General features: G+C 45.4%; 1 protein-coding gene across 11 annotated transcripts in view; it reads left to right on the forward strand.

The window, feature by feature from the left end:
- Positions 1-18,211, forward strand: part of AIG1 (androgen induced 1) — a 448,408-nt gene that overhangs the window by 363,965 nt on the left and 66,232 nt on the right. Inside the window, exon 4 of one of the 11 annotated variants that reach the window (XR_012801082.1) lies at positions 12,226-13,922. The exons of 9 other annotated variants lie outside the window; for them this stretch is intronic. Coding sequence is in view for 1 of the 2 variants with exons in the window: in XM_075597125.1 (XP_075453240.1) it covers positions 12,226-12,294 (69 nt within the window). In the remaining variant the exon portion in view is untranslated. Of the gene's footprint in view, positions 1-12,225; positions 13,923-18,211 lie in introns of those variants that run through there. One more of the 11 variants, XM_075597125.1, reaches the window with a different exon arrangement.

Below are 18,211 nucleotides of genomic sequence, written 5' to 3' on the forward strand. Positions count from 1 at the left end.
GTAGTTTAAAAAAAAAAGTATTCTTTATTTACATAATAAAAGTTATAGCTGCTGAATCATTAACAACTAGGCATTAACTTGTGATTGACTGGGCATTCAGTTAAGTGGGCCCTGGCCCTCCCCCATGACTATATTTCTGTTTGTAGCATATGAACTTGGTTATATATAGCAGCGCTTATTCATTTATGGAGCTTCAGTTGTGATTTTAATGCCAAATTAATCCACTGCCGGATTAATCCGTCGTAAATGTTTTTTTACAATTGGACGACGGATTAGAAATACTGTACTGTACACATGGTCCGCCAGATGGGTTTATGTTAAACCCGCCAGTGGATTATTTAAAACAAGCCTCATGGAGGGATTTTAAATAATTCAAATGGATTGAATTTGGAATAATTCTTTGACGGATTTTAAGACGCCGATCGAATTTCAAATGAAAAACCCATGAAATTACGGGAAATGGATTTGGACTGGTTAGCCCATCTCTGCTGTTTCATGATATCTCACTGCCTTCTTGTTTCCTGATTTGTCCCACAGGTTGCTTGAGTGTTGCTGGTTCTGTATTCTGGTTGCCTTGGTGATTTCTCCAATGTAGGGGTGTGTTAGGTACCTATGCGGTTACAGTGCGTGCCGGAGAGAGAGGGGTAAGGTTCCGCGGCGGCCCGACAGTATAGGGCGCCGCCATGTTTATTGCGCAACAACCGGAGGGCACTGGCAGAGCAGAGAGGTCGCGCATGCACAATGCAAGCGCGCGAACGACGGGCCAATAAGGGAAAGGCTCCATTGGTGTACTACAACTCCCATGAGCTCTAGCGCAGTCACCTGATGCCGGGAGCAAATCAGAGGGCTGGATTTTGCGGGAGGAGGAAAGGGAAGCGTGGGTTAGAGACCACACTAGGCAGAGGGGAATAGGAGGGCAAAGGAAGAGGTAGTGTGGGTGCAGGGGGTCCATGACCCGCCTGCATAGGACAGATCTTCCCTGCAGGCCCCTAAGAGAATCCCTGAGCCACCGTAGAGTGAGTTGCTGCAGGGACACCCTATAGTGATAGCGTTATTCCCTTACTGAGTAACAGTTAGGGATAAAGGTGCAGAGTTGCGGTTGTTGCAGTCATCTGGGACCAGACGACTGGACACTGTGACATCAGGAAGCAAGGCATTGGATCGACGGAAGCTGTTTCCGGTTACCGCAGTGACCGGAAGGTATTTACAACAAGTGCACCAAAACCGGTCAACAGGCGCTGATCCCTGCCTTAGGGAACACTCTTTGGGGACACTAGTGGAGTGGCCAAAGGACTGAGCCTATACAAATACATTACAGTACATGGACACGGTGTGGGGCACGTGGTGACGGGACAGAGACATTACTCATTAGGAGCGTGGCCAAGCCACTAACGTTATAAGGACATTGCCAGTTATCAGTGTGTTATTTATGGTTGCCAATGCTAAGTGCTAAGATAAGTGATAAGGTATTAGTGATTACAGTAAAGTCCGTTCAAGCATATGTGTGTGGATATGTTTCTTGCCCAGGGGAATCTTACATGATGGGGATCCTGGGTAAGTGGAGGCGCTGCCGTTAGTATAAAGTGTTACCCCAGGCTCCCAGCTAGCAGAGACTCAGATCTCCTGGAGCCACAGGTGTGCGCGGTACCCGTAGTCTCTTTAGAGCGCCAGAAAAAGGGCTACATTTGGAGGCGCTGCTGAGATCTCAGACCTGGGTGCCCTACAATTTTTTTTCTCAACTGTGCTCTATTTTTGTTCCGCCATGTTTGTGCCCTCACAGCTTGAGGTGCGTAAGTGGGCCCAGCGGCATGAAATTCCCCTGACCCGTGCCCTAGCCATTGGACACGTCCCCGCTGCCATCTCCCTGGGCACGGTGACTGATCAAGTAAGGAAGCTTCCGCTCCTGGACACTGCCCGAGTGCAAGACCATCACTATGACCGGGAGTATAACTGGCGTAAAATATTATTCGTTACAGACCGGGATATATGCCCTGAGGCCCTTCCATCAGTATTAATCCTGCCCGACGCCCCCGGCCTTCATTGCCTGCTAGTACAGGTGGATCACGCCGAACCCCTGGCTGCGTCCACCCCACAGCGGGGTTACCCTGGCCCGTCGAGTACAGTCACGACCACCCCTTTCCGAACCCCTGAAAGCAGTTTGAACCCCAGATGGCCCGCTGCAATGTGTCTAGGCACTTCGTTCACCCCCTCCGCCCTTAGGCCAGCATTAAGTAGAGCCAGCATGTCTAGACTGGATGCCTACTCCCCTGCTGGGAATAGTCTGTTGGATAATGCATCCATTCCCATGCTCGCAGAAGCCATACACCACTCCACACAGTCCCACCAATACCGGAAGCTGAAGGCGTTTTCTGGCGACAAACCCACCCCTCTGGGAGAAGTCGGATTTGAAGAATGGTTGGATCACACGGAACAGGTACTTCCTGAATTGTCCTGCACGGATGCCGTCCGGAGGCAGCATATAATTGAATGCCTGCGACCCCCAGCGTCCCACATAGTGCACTGCTATCGAGACGACCACCCGGATGCTGATACGGCTGGCATCATTTACTCCCTTTCCAAAGCGTATGGGATTCCCGTGGATGCATTTGCACTGATGGCCAAGTTTCATGCTCTGGCTCAGAAGGAGGGAGAGATGGTGTCTGACTTTCTTAGACATCTACATCTGGATCTGTGGACCCTGGTGAGAAAGAGGATGGTGCAGAAGGTGGATGCCGACGGATTGCGCACCACCCAGTTACTGAGAGGACTCCTTCCACTGCATCCGGTGTCCGTGCGCGTCAGTGGCTGCCTAGTGCCAGGGCAAGCGCTGGCGTTTGATGACCTGATGGATCGAGTCCAGGCACATGAGACTGAGCTGTTGGGACTTGACCTAACCCCGGGAAAGAAGACAGGGGGAGCGGTCAAGGAAGCCAAGAAGTCAGAAGTTAAAGTCCAGGCGGCCGGGGATGCGAACCCGGAGAAGGAGGACTTTGAAGCGCCTGCAGCTGCCCGGAAGCGCCCCGCGTCTGGGCGAACGTCTCCAACCTTCCGAGACAGTGCCTCCCGTAGTTACCTCCAGTTTTCCGCCTGTGGAAAAATGGGGCACATTCGAGCGTACTGCCCTTCCCCACGGAGAACGGCGTCCCGGCCGGCCAAGTCCATGCTGTGTACGCCGCAGGCCGGTGAAGCAGCGGGCCAGTCCCCGACGAGTAGTCGAATCGGACCGGCGGCCATCGTCAAGGTGATGATTGAAGGCATCTACGCCTCTGCGCTGATGGATACGGGGTCCCAGGTGACCATAATGTATCGACTCTTTTACGATCAACATTTGCATCAGCTGCCGCTACTATCCGCTGACTCCCTGAGGTTGAGACGGCTGAGCCATGAAGACTACCCTATTGATGGAGTGGTGAAGGTGCACCTGGATATTCCCCAGTTGAACACCGGCAAGCATCATCCCATGGAGGTGGAAGCGTTAGTGTACCCAGAACCCCAGGATCACCCCAGCGCCCCGATAATCATGGGGACCAATACAGACATCGTACAAGCTGTGATCCGCATGTACTTGCAGGAAGCGGGTAAATTACCGTTGCTGGCTCTAGCCACTTGCCCAGCATTACAAGAGGCTTGCGGTAGGATTGCGACCGAAGAGGAGCATGGGATGCTGTATAGTCAAGAGCGTGGGCTGACCGAGATCCCTCCCGGGGAAGGAAGAATGATGGTCGCAGCCTGTCATTATCCTGCCAGACGTCCGGAGGATCAACTATTCTCCTTGAAAAGCACGATATGTGATGACCAGCGCCTCGGCTATGAAATAAGTGATCGGGGAAAATTCCGGCTCGAACTCAGGTATACGTGTGAAACCTTTCTCCGTACTTCATGTGCATTGACCACCGGCAGCCGTTGGGTCGAATCTATCCAGTAACTCCTGAGAGGATGGCAGCAGGTGAACGCCCGGTGGCCACCGTCCATGTAGTAACACCAAGGTTGGCGTTTGACTTCGGAGACTCGCCATTGATGGAGAAATGGAGAGGAAGACTGCAGACCAAACTGGAAGCCCGGCGGGAGGTGTTTTCCATAAGTGATATGGATGTGGGGTGCAGTCGCAGCGCCCGCCACACCATTCGATTGAGCGACACCGCGCCGTTCCGCGAATGTTCCCGCCGCATAGCACCCCGAGATGTGGAAGAGGTGAGGAGACTATTGGCCGAGATGGAGGAAGCCGGTATTGTTCAGGGATCACGCAGTCCCTACGCCTCACCTATCGTGGTGGTCCGCAAAAAGAATGGGACCGTACGCCTATGTGAGACTATAGGACATTGAACAATCGCACCGTACCTGGTCAGTACACCCTCCCGCGCATCGAGGACCTCCTGAACCCTTTGACGGGAAGTAAATGGTTCAGCGTGCTGGACTTGAGGTCTGGGTACTATCAGGTGCCCATGGACCTGGGCGGATCAAGAGAGAACCGCTTTCATCTGCCCGTTAGGGTTCTACCAGTTCACCCGTATGCCGCAAGGGATATGTGGAGCCCCGGCCACCTTTCAGAGGTTAATGGAGATGATGCTGGGAGACATGAACCCGCAAGAATGCTTGGTGTACCTGGACGACATTATAGTGTTCGAGAAGACACTGGAGGAGCATGAAGAGCGGCTGTTGAAGGTGTTGGATCGACTTAAAAAGGAAGGACTTAAGCTGTCCCTGGACAAATGCAAGTTCTGCCGCACGTCCGTGACATATGTGGGCCACATTGTATCAGCGGAAGGGATATCCACCGATCCAGGGAAGATAGAGGCAGTCGTGAATTGGCCCCGGCCCAACAACGTCCAGGAATTACGGTCCTTCCTGGGGTTCTGCGGTTACTACCGGCGATTCGTGGAAGGCTACTCAAGCAAAGCTAAAATCCTGAATAACCTATTAAAAATGTATCCTGAAGACCCAGGCAGGAAAGCTACCACTGCACAAACACCCTTTGGAGAGAAATGGACCCCTGCTTGTGAACAAGCATTTTTGAGATTGAAAACCAACCTAACGCAGGCCCCGGTGCTGGCCTATGCCGATCCTGACCAAGAATACGTTCTACACGTGGATGCCAGTTTCAGCGGCTTGGGAGCAGTGTTGCACCAGAAACATGATACAGGGCTCCGACCGGTGGCGTATGCTAGTCGAAGCTTAACCCCAAGCGAACAGAACTATCCAATCCACAAGTTGGAGTTCCTAGCCCTCAAATGGGCTGTAGTGGACAAGCTACATGATTACTTGTATGGGGTACAGTTTGAAGTCAGGACTGATAACAACACAATGACTTACATTACACGTCCGCCAAATTGGATGTGACAGGTCACCGATGGTTGGCGCTGGCCAACTATCGGTTCAACCCTAAGTACAAACCAGGGCCCACCAACATTGGGGCAGATGCTCTGTCGCGGAGACCTGGGTTTCAACCTACCACTGATGAGGTGTGGGAAGAAATTCCGGGGCCTGGCATACGTGCTCTATGCTCACTAGCTGCAGTGGTCAACGTTCAAGTGGCATTCTCTGAGTTAAGACTAGCTGATTCGCTAGGGTGTCAATCCCGATCAGTCCCCCGAGCGTACCGACATCCGGAAGGAATGAACATTACGGAGGATAAAATCATTTCATGGAAAGAATTGGTGCAACATCAGATTCAAGACCCAGTGGTGGAACTAGCTCGCCAAGCTCTGCAACAAGAGAATCCTTCTAAACTTAAGCAAGCCCCCAGAGAACTGGTGAAACTACTGCTGAATGAGTTCGGAAAATTCGAACTGGACAACTGCCTGCTGTATCGGGTCATACCGTACCACAATCATCCCGACCGGCGACAACTATTCTTGCCTCAAATTCTGAGAAATATAGTCCTCCGGGCACTACATGTGTGATCATGGCCATCTGGGCATTGACAAGACGTTCGGGTTGCTCTGTGACCGATTCTATTGGCCGAAAATGAGAGAGTCAGTGGAGATACATTGCCGGCAGTGCACTCGCTGTACCCAGAGAAAGACACTCCCCACTCGGGCGGCTCCTATGGGCCACCTGAAAAGCTCCGGTTCCATGGATTTGGTGTGTATGGATTTCTTGTGCATCGAGCCTGACACTCGGGGCATTGGAAATGTACTGGTGATCACAGACCACTATACAAGATACGCTCAAACCTTTCCTACCAAGTACCAGCAGGCAGTGACAGTGGCTAAGGTGTTATAGGAGAGATACTTTCTTCACTACGGATTGCCGAACTGACTGCATTCTGATCAGGGTAGGGATTTTGAGAGCACTCTCATTCGAGAACTACTGAAGTTATTGAACATCACCAAGTCCCGGACGACCCCGTACCATCCGGAAGGGGATGCCATGCCCGAGCGTTTCAACTGAACGCTACTTGACATGCTGGGCACATTGAAAGGTTCTCAGAAGACTGAGTGGAGCAAGCATGTAGAGACGTTGGTGCATGCTTATAACTGTACCCGACATGAGTCTACAGGGTATACGCCATACTTCTTAATGTTTGGACGAGAAGCTAGGCTGCCCGTGGATGTGCGACTACGGATATCTACTGACGGGGTATCCAACAGGACGCATTTTCGATATGTGCAAAGGTTACAAGACAGCTTTCAGCAGGCATACAGACTGGCTGAGAAGGCGGCTGCGCAATTAAATGTGAGTAACAAAAGGTGATACGATCACAAGTTGCGGCATAAAGAAATCCACCCGGGGGATGCAGTTCTCCTCCGTAACCTGGGCATCCCCGGGAAGCACAAACTGGCCGATCGGTGGAGAGATGGGGTGTATGAAGTGGAATCTCAGATGCCTGGCCTCCCGGTATACCGCATCAAGGACTCCGAAGGCCAGGTAAAGGTATGGCATAGGAATCATCTCCTTCCTATACCTCAAATAGGGGATAACAATTTGGAAATGGCCACTGTTTCACTTGATGGAGAAGCTGATAGTACAGAGGATGGCCCAGAGACTGTAACAAATGCCACCTCTGAGAATCCTATGGAAGGAATCTCTCAAAGGGGCCTTCCGACCGCGCGGGGCATCTCCCGATGGAGCTACGGGTAAAGAGCCCCTTGGTCCAGCATCAGATACACTGACTCCAGTGAGCCAGCCACTAGACCCGCAGAGCCCGTGCTTTGTGCCTCAAAAAGACTTTGTAGACCCATTGAGCCCCTCCAGGGCGGAGTTTGAAATGCCAAATGAAACTTGCTACTCTCCCGAGGAAGTAGCCGAAGAGCAGCTTCGCAGAAGCCAAAGAACTGGTCAACCTCCAATGAGGATGGCTTATGATCAATTCGGGGCACCCCATTATGAGGCTCAGCAGTGGGCTCGCCATAAAGTGAGATCTGTAATTGGCATGTTCAGTGAAATGTATAACCTCATGTAGAGTATACAGAGTAAGGTGTACAGGAATGTAAATATGATATGGTTACGTTCCCAAGCGGGGACGTTGGATTCTGCGAGGGGGAGAATGTAGGGGTGTGTTAGGTACCTATGCGGTTGCAGTGCGTGCCGGAGAGAGAGGGGTAAGGTTCCGCGGCAGCCGGACAGTATAGGGCGCCGCAGGGTTTATTGCGCAACAACCGGAGGGCACTGGCAGAGCAGAGAGGTCGCGCATGCGCAATGTAAGGGCGCAAACGACGGGCCAATAAGGGAAAGGCTCCGTTGGTGTACTACAACTCCCATGAGCTCTAGCGCAGTCACCTGATGCCGGGAGCGAATCAGAGGGCTGGATTTTGCGGGAGGAGGAAAGGGAAGCGTGGGGGAGAGACCACGCTAGGCAGAGGGGAACCGGAGGGCAGAGAAAGAGGTAGTGTGGGTGCAGGGGGTCCGTGACCCGCCTGCATAGGACAGATCTTCCCTGCAGGCCCCTAAGAGAATCCCTGAGCCACCGTAGAGTGAGTTGCTGCAGGGACGCCCTATAGTGGTAGCGTTATTCCCTTACTGAGTAACAGTTAGGGACAAAGGTGCAGAGTTGCGGTTGTTGCAGTCATCTGGGACCAGACGACTGGACACTGCGACATCAGGAAGCAAGGCGTTGGATCGACGGATCCTTTTCGAAGCTGTTACCGGTCACCGCAGTGACCGGAAGGTATTTACAACAAGTGCACCAACACCGGTCAACAGGCGCTGATCCCGCCTTAGGGAACACTCTTTGGGGACACTAGTGGAGTGGCCAAAGGACTGAGCCTATACAAATACATTACAGTACATGGACACGGTGTGGGGCACACGGTGACGGGACAGAGACATTACTCATTAGGAGCGTGGCCGAGCCACTAACGTTATAAGGACATTGCCAGTTATCAGTGTGTTATGTATGGTTGCCAATGCTAAGTGCTAAGATAAGTGATAAGGTATTAGTGATTACAGTAAAGTCCGTTCAAGCATATGTGTGTGGATATATTTCTTGCCCAGGGGAATCTTACATGATGGGGATCCTGGGTAAGTGGAGGCGCTGCCGTTAGTATAAAGTGTTACCCCAGGCTCCCAGCTAGCAGAGGCTCAGATCTCCTAGAGCCACAGGTGTGCGCGGTACCCGTAGTCTCTTTAGAGCGTCAGAAAAAGGGCTACACCAACATGGCAGTATCAGCATGTTTTTTCACACTTATTTCTGCATTATCATTTTTTTCTAGTTCTTACGTGTTTTTGGTTTCTCTGTAACATCTGCCCCATCCTCTGTTATTACTTCATAAGAAGGGCTTCCCCTTGACTGGATTACTTTTGCCAATAGCTGCTTCAGAAGCAGCACATTGCATAATCAGTTGCTCATGTTGGTTATAAAACATTTGTATTGAGTTTTTTTCAATAGATACATTTATTAGGCCTAGCGCTGTTTCTTATATATCTATCCATTAACAAATTGAATCCTTGTGGGTTAATTGCCTCAAAGACTCACAGATGTCTACATAATTTTGAAAGGTAATTAACCTCCCTGAACACTTCGAACATCTGTGGACAGTGGCATGTCATAAATTGCCCTGACCTTTTCCAGGTAACTTGATTTGAGAAGGTATCCTATGCATCAAACAATTTTGCACACCCCTGGGTTGGAAGAATAGGTCATTTGTATCCACAATTGTAATGTTTACCCTTTTTATTATACATATGTTTCTTTCAACATTCATACAGTAAATGTGTTGACTACTTGATTAATTGAAGTGAACATGACATTTGTATTTTATTGTTAAAATTGAGCTTTTGTGTGTAGCATTTAAAAGTTACAGTACTAAAGGGCCCTCAAAGTATTATTGATTGTGTACCACCATATACTGTATATCAAGCTCTTGAAAAACGAGCTTGCTCCTTAAAAGTCACAAAGTGTGTCACTTTAATATGACCCTTTGTTTTAGTGTGCATTGTCAATTTTTTGTTTGGTTTGCACCAGTAAACAATTTGAGAAATGCTTATAGAAGGAAATAGAAGTGCAATCATATCACGAAATCCATCAAAAGCTGCATATACTGTACTGTAAAAGTGGTTCAGTTTTCCTTTGCCTCTAACAGATTGTATTTCAATCTCTTTGTCTTAATTAAAAATGAATAGTTTAGGTGGTGCTAAATCCACCCAAACTACCCTCCATAGAACTGAAAACGTTGGAGGTACTCCAGAGCTGAACTGCACTATTTTCAGCTCTGGGGACCAGCTGGTTCCTCAGATACTTATGGTGAAGTTATCGGTGTTCCTTCCTGCTTTTCAAAGAGCACCTAAATGACCATCCAATATGAAGCCACAATGATGTTGCAGCTTCCTATTAGCCAGAGATTTGGCAGCCATTTAGTTTCCCCATACTGTAGGAACATTTAAACCTGTTAACTTCACAGCTACGTATCTCTGAAGCTGGAGGTTCTCGTAGCTGAAAATAGTGGCGGGTGACTATGGGGTAACTTACTGTAAGACCCTGTAAAAACTTTAAAAAAAAGTAGGAGGAACTGCTCTCGTACTTTCTGCTAGTAGGAGATCTGTGTTTAAATGTAAGAAAGAAAATGTGCAGGTTTCATACATATACCACCAGAGCTAATAAATGCTAATTAAAATGTTTGCCACATATTATGGAGAAAAGTGACGCACGTTGACCACAAAACCTTCTTAGCCATATCCATTAAACTGCAAGAATTGGACCTGGATCTTAAAAGCAAATTACCACAGTCCCGTCTTAAGTGATGGAGGAGCCTAGGCTGCAGGAGAGAGTTGTACAAAGCTAAGGGGTTTCAGGTATCACCACCAAAATCCCACAGCTACTTGTCTAAGTGATTGGTTAGTAATGTTTTGAATAAACAATTAAATAATAGTGACCAATAAAAAAATAAAAAAAAATATGAATAAACACATTTGAGGGATATGTACAGTATCAAGTGTTGCAAACGGAAGCACTGCTCCACAAATAGATCCAAACAACATACTTTTAACACTGCATCAGTTTGCATCATGATGTGCCGTTTTGTTCTCCAGTGCAACTACAGCACACATCACTGCGAAATGCTCAAAGAACTAGATTGGTCATCACTTGAGTCTAGGCACAAAGTTCATCTTTCCTGTCTTGCCTTCAAATACTTTCTGGGCAAGCTACTCGTCTATCTGAACAAGCTCCTCACCCCTACCACATGCAGCACTTATCATCTGAGATATGACTCCAAAAGACTGTTCATGGTTCCAAGGGTCAGCAAAGTATCCGGCCACTCCTCCTTCTCTTACCATGCACCCCAAAACTGGAACAATCTACGGGAGAATCTCACAGCCACCACCAGTCTAAGTTCTTTCAAAAGTAAAGCTGTCTCACATTTTAATCTGGTCTGTAACTATTACATACGCCTATAATATATATTATCTTTAACTGTGCATACAATGTCTTGTATATAATGTATAACCCTGTTCACTTATGTAACTATGTACTTGTAACCATGTATTAGTTATCATCATAACTCTATGCCCAGGACATACGTGAAAACAAGAGGTAACTCTTAATGTATTACTTCCTGGTAAAACATTTTATAAATAAATAAAATGATGCTTTGCTCCAATTTTGCTTTTCTTGTGCCATGAGCATTTTGGGGAGTGATTATAGGAGGAGTTAAGACACAATATTAGGAAAGCTTTTGAAAGTTGCGCCTATAACTTGCACAGTTTTAATTTTGCCTTAATACCCCAAGAGCTGTGTCATGGTGCTCGTCTCAAATCAGGAGGCGGACCCACAGGGCTGAGGTAGGGATGCAAATAAACTGACCACAACTCAAGGACTGAGTCCTGTAAGAGTATCCGTAGTCGGTATGGAAGAAGGGGTCAGGGCTTGCGGCAGAGTTGCAAAGTCCAGGGGACAGGCAGAGGTCAGGGCTGGCAGCAGAGGTGCAAAGTCGAGGAGGCAAGCGGAGGTCAGAGCAGGCAGAAGGAAGCTAGGTCGAGGTCATGGTCCGGGAATTCAAAACAGGCAAGAGGGTAAGGCGTAACTGCAAAGACCGACATGGGCTGCAAACACAGAACTTTGCTGGCGACTCCCTATGGTAACTGCAGCCTTATAAAGCAGGCTTCCAGTACCCAAAATGGCCAAAGAGAGCAGAAAGGGCAGGAGAGACAGAAAACCTTCACCGTAGTGAAAACCCGGCACGTATCAAGCAGAATCCTTACAGTACCCCCCTCTTGAGGAGAAACCTCTGGGCGATCTAAGACGGTTGGGCAGGACATATTCGATGAAATGCCTAGACCAGGTTGGAGGCATGGACAACCCTGGACCTGATCCATGAATTTTTCTTGGGTCCATAACCCTCTCAATGGACCAAGTACTGTAGCCCGCCACGGGATCTACAGGAATCAAATATTTGGCTCACTTCAAATTCCTCCTGGCCAGCCACTAAGAACGGTTTAGGAGGGGGAGGGTAGGAGGAGAGAAGGTGTTCTGGACGAACGGCTTGAGGAGGGAGACAAGGAACACTGGGGGTGTTCTTAAGGTATCCGGAAGTTCCCGTTTGAATGCCACTGGGTTGACTTGTTTCAAGATTTTATAAGGTCCAAAGAACTTGGGCCCGAGTTTGGAGGAACGTTGTTTCAAGCGGATAGTTTTTGTAGCCAGCCAGACCTGATCTCCCACATGAAATGGAGGTGGAGGTCGTCGATGTTTATCCACCTGGGTTTTTTTCTGGGGAGTGGCTTTGGTCAGATTGACCTGGATTTTCTTCCAGAGTAACTGGAGTTCTTTGATTTTGTCATCCACTGCAGGAACTCCAGAGAGGGGACTGGAAAGAGGAAGGGCAGTGGGATGGTACCATAGGCAGAAAAGAACGGTGATTCCAGTGTTGAATCGTGCTTCATGGAATTACAGGAAAACTCGGCCCACGGGAGCAGATCAACCCAGCTGTCCTGTAACTCAGAAACAAAACAGCAGATGAATTGTTCTAAGGACTGATTGGTCCTTTCCGTGAGACCATTGGACTGGGGATGGTAGAAAGAAGAGAAATGTAAGGAGAAACCCATTCTTTGGCAGAAGGCCTTCCAAAATCTAGAGACGAATTGGAATCCGCGATCCAAGACTATATCTGTCGGGACTCCATGAAGGCGGAATATCTCTTTAATAAAGATCTCCGATAGTTCAGATGCTGTGGGTAGCTTCCTGAGAGGAACAAAATGGGCTTGTCGTGTGAATCGGTCAACCACTACCAGTATGGTAGTCATACCCCTGGAGGGGGGCAGCTCCACAATAAAATCCATGAAGAGGTGGGTCCATGGACTGGTGGGGACAGGAAAGGGTTGGTGCAATCCACAGGGTAATGTCCTTGGCACCCTCTTCTGAGCGCATATAACACAGGCTGCCACAAACTCCTGTATATCTTTGCTGAGCTCTGGCCACCAAAAGATTTGTTCGAGGAAATTGCAAGTCTTCCTAACCCCCAGGTGACCAGCCATCTTGGAGTTATGACCCCATTACAACACCTCACTTTGGAATTGAGGAGCAACAAATAATTTAGATGAACATGAGCACGTCGATCTAGGATCCTCTGTCCGAGCTTGCTAAATCTGTTGCAAAAGTGATGAAAATACGGCAGAGATGATCCTTGCAGGTGGAATAATGGGTCCCTGCTCTATCTCCTCAGAGCCGTCAGGAGAGAATTGTCGAGATAGTGCATCTGCTTTGGTGTTCTTGGATCCTGGACGATAAGAGATCACAAAGTTGAACCGAGAGCCCACCTCACCTGACGTGTCCCTAGACCCTTATCCCTTCAATATATTCGAGGTTCTTGTGGTCTGTAAGGATTGGAATCGGAGAAGTTGTGCCCTCAAGCAGATGTCTCCATTATTCAAGAGCCATTTTCATAGCCAGAAGTTCCCGATTTCCAACATCATAGTTCCTTTCCGTGGTAGAAGTTTTTTTTTTTAGAAAAGAAGGCACATGGGTGGAGTTTGCCGTGAAAATACTTCATTTGAGAAAGAACGGCTCAGGCTGCCAGATCGGAGGCGTCCACTTCAAGCACGATGGGTTTCGTAGAATCTGGATGGATTAGCACAGGTGCGGAAGAAAAGGCGGACTTGAGCTACTCGAAAGCACAGGCAGAGGTAGGAAAATAAGAGATTACTCCTACACTGGTGCTACTAAGTATTCAAACATAGATATGATGTATCGCTGAGACAATGTAGCCATGAGAGAATAAAACCCCGTTGTTGCACAATGTATACTTGCCTGATAGATCAAAAACAGTCCTGCTCACAATCAAAAGCCCCATAAAAGCCAAACAGGGAAACTCTCACTGCACAGTGAGGATAAGTGAAGAAAACGACACTTACCCCATAAAAATGGGCAGGTGTTAACCCTGCGGCATAGGCAGCTGGAGCGGTGTAATGATACTCTGACTGTCCGGGGAAAGTAGATAATGTAAAGAGTAAACTCACAATGGTAGCATCTTCTGAGGTCTCAGCGTGCGTGCTTCAGTCCAGGGTAGATAAGATATGGCGTTGAAAGACTGATCACTGCTGAAAAAATGTAGGGCTTGAAGCTGATATCCAATACAAAATATTTATTAATTTAATAATGCATAACAGCAAAGCTCAAAAAAGGAGTAGGTGGGGGATGGGTCCTCTGACGCGTTTCACACACGGTGGGTGCTTTATCAAAGAGCGACCCTGCTGATTGTGAATCTCTTTAAATACCCTGTCTGTTCCCTGGATTGGTGCGTGTTCGCGCCAAAAAACGGCCTCTGGAAGCCTAATCTGGACAAACCACACAGTCAGGGAGCATACCAAAATACCACAAATAGGAAAAACGTAGAATGACGACAAGGGTAAAGAACAAACACAGTGAGGGGAGTAAAAGTGAATAATCTGGTAAAAAAAACTAACACAGATAAACAAACAATTAAATATAAAATCATGGTAGAAAATACATAAAACAGAAAATAAAGAAAAAAGAAAGGGATAAATGAATCAAAAAGTATATAATGAAAACGAAAAAGAATTGTTATTAATTAAACAACCTAAAAGGAAATAATATATATAAGACGCATCCTTAAGCAATAAAAAACTAACTAAATAGTGCATAAAGTCTATGAATATGAAAAATATGAAAAAATTAATTAAAGAAAACATTAATAATCAGTTCTTAAGATATAAATATACTGATCAGTGGATAAAAATGTGAAAAACCTAATCTGATAATACTAGATGTCAAAATACATTTGAATTGAAAATTGAATTGAATTGAAAAGATCAACATCAAAAAACGGAACAAATAAATAATTATTAACCATGTAATCATAAACTTAGTCCATATAATATAACTGTAAACAAATGGATGTATAAGGTATAGCCTTAGATTTATGAGGAGGAAACCAGACTCTGAACTGTTGTACTGCCGATCCAATCATGGGAAAGACAGTTGAACTAATGTAAAATAAATGTAATATATTTAAATCTTAATAAATGGTAACACTCATAATTGAAAGTTAGCTCCCATTAAATGAAGAAAAAGGAACAATACTCATTTAAAAAAATGAACTAGTTCCCAGTCCTGAATGATACCTGCAGGTTGAAGAGTGCTCATGCAGAATATCCAAAACATTTCTCGCCTGTTGAGCATGCCCAATCTGTCACCCCTCCGAGGGGGCACCGGGACATGCTCAACAGCCGAGAAGGTGAAATTCTGAATACCTCCCTGGGGGCAATGAAAAAAGTGTCTTGACACTGGATGTGAGAGATCATGTTTCTTGATTGCTCTAACGTGTTCCATGATTCTCAATTTGAGGGATCTAATGGTGCGACCTATGTAATGCCTGCCACACCCGCAATTTAAAATATAGATAGTATAGGAGGAATTGCAATTAATAAATGTTGGAATTGTTATATTCCTCCTAGGTCTTACACAATCAATGCTTTTGATCGGGGTGGCATACTGGCAAATTACACAACGGTCACATTTATAGAAACCTCTAGGAACCGAAGTGATATTGGACAAAGTATGTGAGGAGAACAGACTCGGTGAAAGGAAGCCTGCCAACGATTTGGCTTTACAAAAAACAAATTTTGGTCCATCATTAATAAAGGGATATAGATCTGTGTCTAATCTTAAGGTGTCCCAATGTTTGTGAACGATATGGCGTATGGAATCAGCTTGTCTACTTTGTTGAGTAATAAACAGGGGGACATTATCATACGAAATCTGTTTGGAGGAGTCTCGATGTCTATACCTTTTCATTTGATTAGAAAAAAGGTCAGATCGGTTCAATGATCTGACAGCACTAAGTGCCTGCATGACGTGAGATCGATTATATCCTCGAGTCAAGAACCTTTGGACCAGATCCTGAGATTGAGTATTAAATGCCTCATTTGTGGAGCATAATCGTTTCAATCGCATAAATTGTCCTTTAAGAATACCATTTTTAAGGGGTTTGGAGTGGTTGCTATCAGCCTTGAGAAAGGCATTACGTGAATTTGGCTTCCTATTAATGTCAGTTTGGATGGTTCTATTAAGATCTATGTACAGCATGATGTCCAAGTGGCAAATGTGATGAAGATCAATATTATAAGTGAATTTAAGATTGTAGTGATTAATATTAAGTGTATTAAAGAAAATTTCAAACGTGGAAAAATCACCATCCCAGATAAAAAGCAGATCGTCAATATAATGTCTGTAACATTTAATGTGATTTCTAAAGGGATTCTGGTCCCCAAAAATAAAGAGGGACTCCCACAACCCCATAAATAAATTTGCGTAAAAAGGTGCAAAAGATGTGCCCATAGCGGTGACTTTAATTTGTAAATAAAATTGTGAATCAAAAGTGAAATAATTATGTGCCTAAAGAAAAGTAATAGCCTCCACCAAAAAAGTACATAATGTGGTTGGTAAATTGGATAATTGAAGAAAATTCTGCACAGCAGAAATACCCTGTTTGTGTTCAATGATTGTGTGTAGGGATACAACATCCATGGTAACCCATCAATAAGTTGGTTCCCATTTAAATTCCCCTAAATCAAGAAGGAGTTGATTAGTATCTTTAAGAAATGATGGCAATAATTGAACCAATGGTTGGAGGAATCTATCAATGTATCTATCAATGTACCTGGAAACACCATCTCCCAAAGATCCAATACTAGCCACTATAGGCCTGCCAGGAGGGCAGGTAAGTGACTTATGGATCTTTGGGAGATGGTGGAACACAGGCACCACCGGATATGGACATGATAGGAAGCCAAATTCCTTGTTATTACTCAACAAAGTAGACAAGCTGATTCCATACGCCATATCGTTCACAAACATTGGGACACCTTAAGATTAGACACAGATCTATATCCCTTTATTAATGACGGACCAAAATTTGTTTTTCGTAAAGCCAAATCGTTGGCAGGCTTCCTTTCACCGAGTCTGTTCTCCTCACATACTTTGTCCAATATCACTTCAGTTCCTAGAGGTTTCTATAAATGTGGCCGTTGTGTAATTTGCCAGTATGCCACCCCTATCAAAAGCATTGATTGTGTAAGACCTAGGAGGAATATAAAAATTCCAACATTTATTAATTGCAATTCCTCCTATACTATCTATATTTTAAATTGCGGGTGTGGCAGGCATTACATAGGTCGCACCATTAGATCCCTCAAATTGAGAATCATGGAACACGTTAGAGCAATCAAGAAACATGATCTCTCATATCCAGTGTCAAGACACTTTTTTCATTGCCCCCAGGGAGGTATTCAGAATTTCACCTTCTCGGCTGTTGAGCATGTCCCGGTGCCCCCTCGGAGGGGTGACAGATTGGGCATGCTCAACAGGCGAGAAATGTTTTGGATATTCTGCATGAGCACTCTTCAACCTGCAGGTATCAATCAGGACTGGGAACTAGTTCATTTTTTTAAATGAGTATTGTTCCTTTTTCTTCATTTAATGGGAGCTATCTTTCAATTATGAGTGTTACCATTTATTAAGATTTAAATATATTACATTTATTTTACATTAGTTCAACTGTCTTTCCCATGATTGGATTGGCAGTACAACAGTTCAGAGTCTGGTTTCCTTCTCATAAATCTAAGGCTATACCTTATACATCCATTTGTTTACAGTTATATTATATGGACTAAGTTTATCATTACATGGTTAATAATTATTTATTTGTTCCGTTTTTTGATGTTGATCTTTTCAATTCAAATTATTTTTGACATCTAGTATTATCAGATTAGGTTTTTCACATCTTTATCCATTGATCAGTATATTTATATCTTAAGAGTTGATTATTAATGTTTTTTTAATTAATTTTTTCATATTTTTAATATTCATAGACTTTATGCACAATTTAGTTAGTTTTTTATTGCTTAAGCATGTGTTTTATATATATTATTTCCTTTTAGGTTGTTTAATTAATAACAGTTCTTTTTCATTTTCATTAAATACTTTTTGATTCATTTATCCCTTTCTTTATTCTTTATTTTCTGTTTTATGTATTTTCTCCCATGATTTTATATTTAATTGTTTTTTTTATCTGTAAATTAGTTTTTTTATCAGATTATTCACTTTTATTCCCCTCACTGTGTTTGTTCTTTACCCTTGTTGTCATTCTACGTTTTTCCTATTTGTGGTATTTTGGTCTGCTCCCTGACTGTGTGGTTTGTCCAGATTAGGCTTCCGTTGTCTTACCTGGTTTTTTTCATCTTACCAGAGGCCGTTTTTTGGCGCGAAAACGCACCAATCCAGGGAGCAGATAGGGTATTTAAAGAGATTCACAATCAG

This window comes from Ascaphus truei, chromosome 4 (genome assembly GCF_040206685.1).
Source record: "Ascaphus truei isolate aAscTru1 chromosome 4, aAscTru1.hap1, whole genome shotgun sequence".
In the NCBI taxonomy this organism is placed as follows: domain Eukaryota; kingdom Metazoa; phylum Chordata; class Amphibia; order Anura; family Ascaphidae; genus Ascaphus; species Ascaphus truei.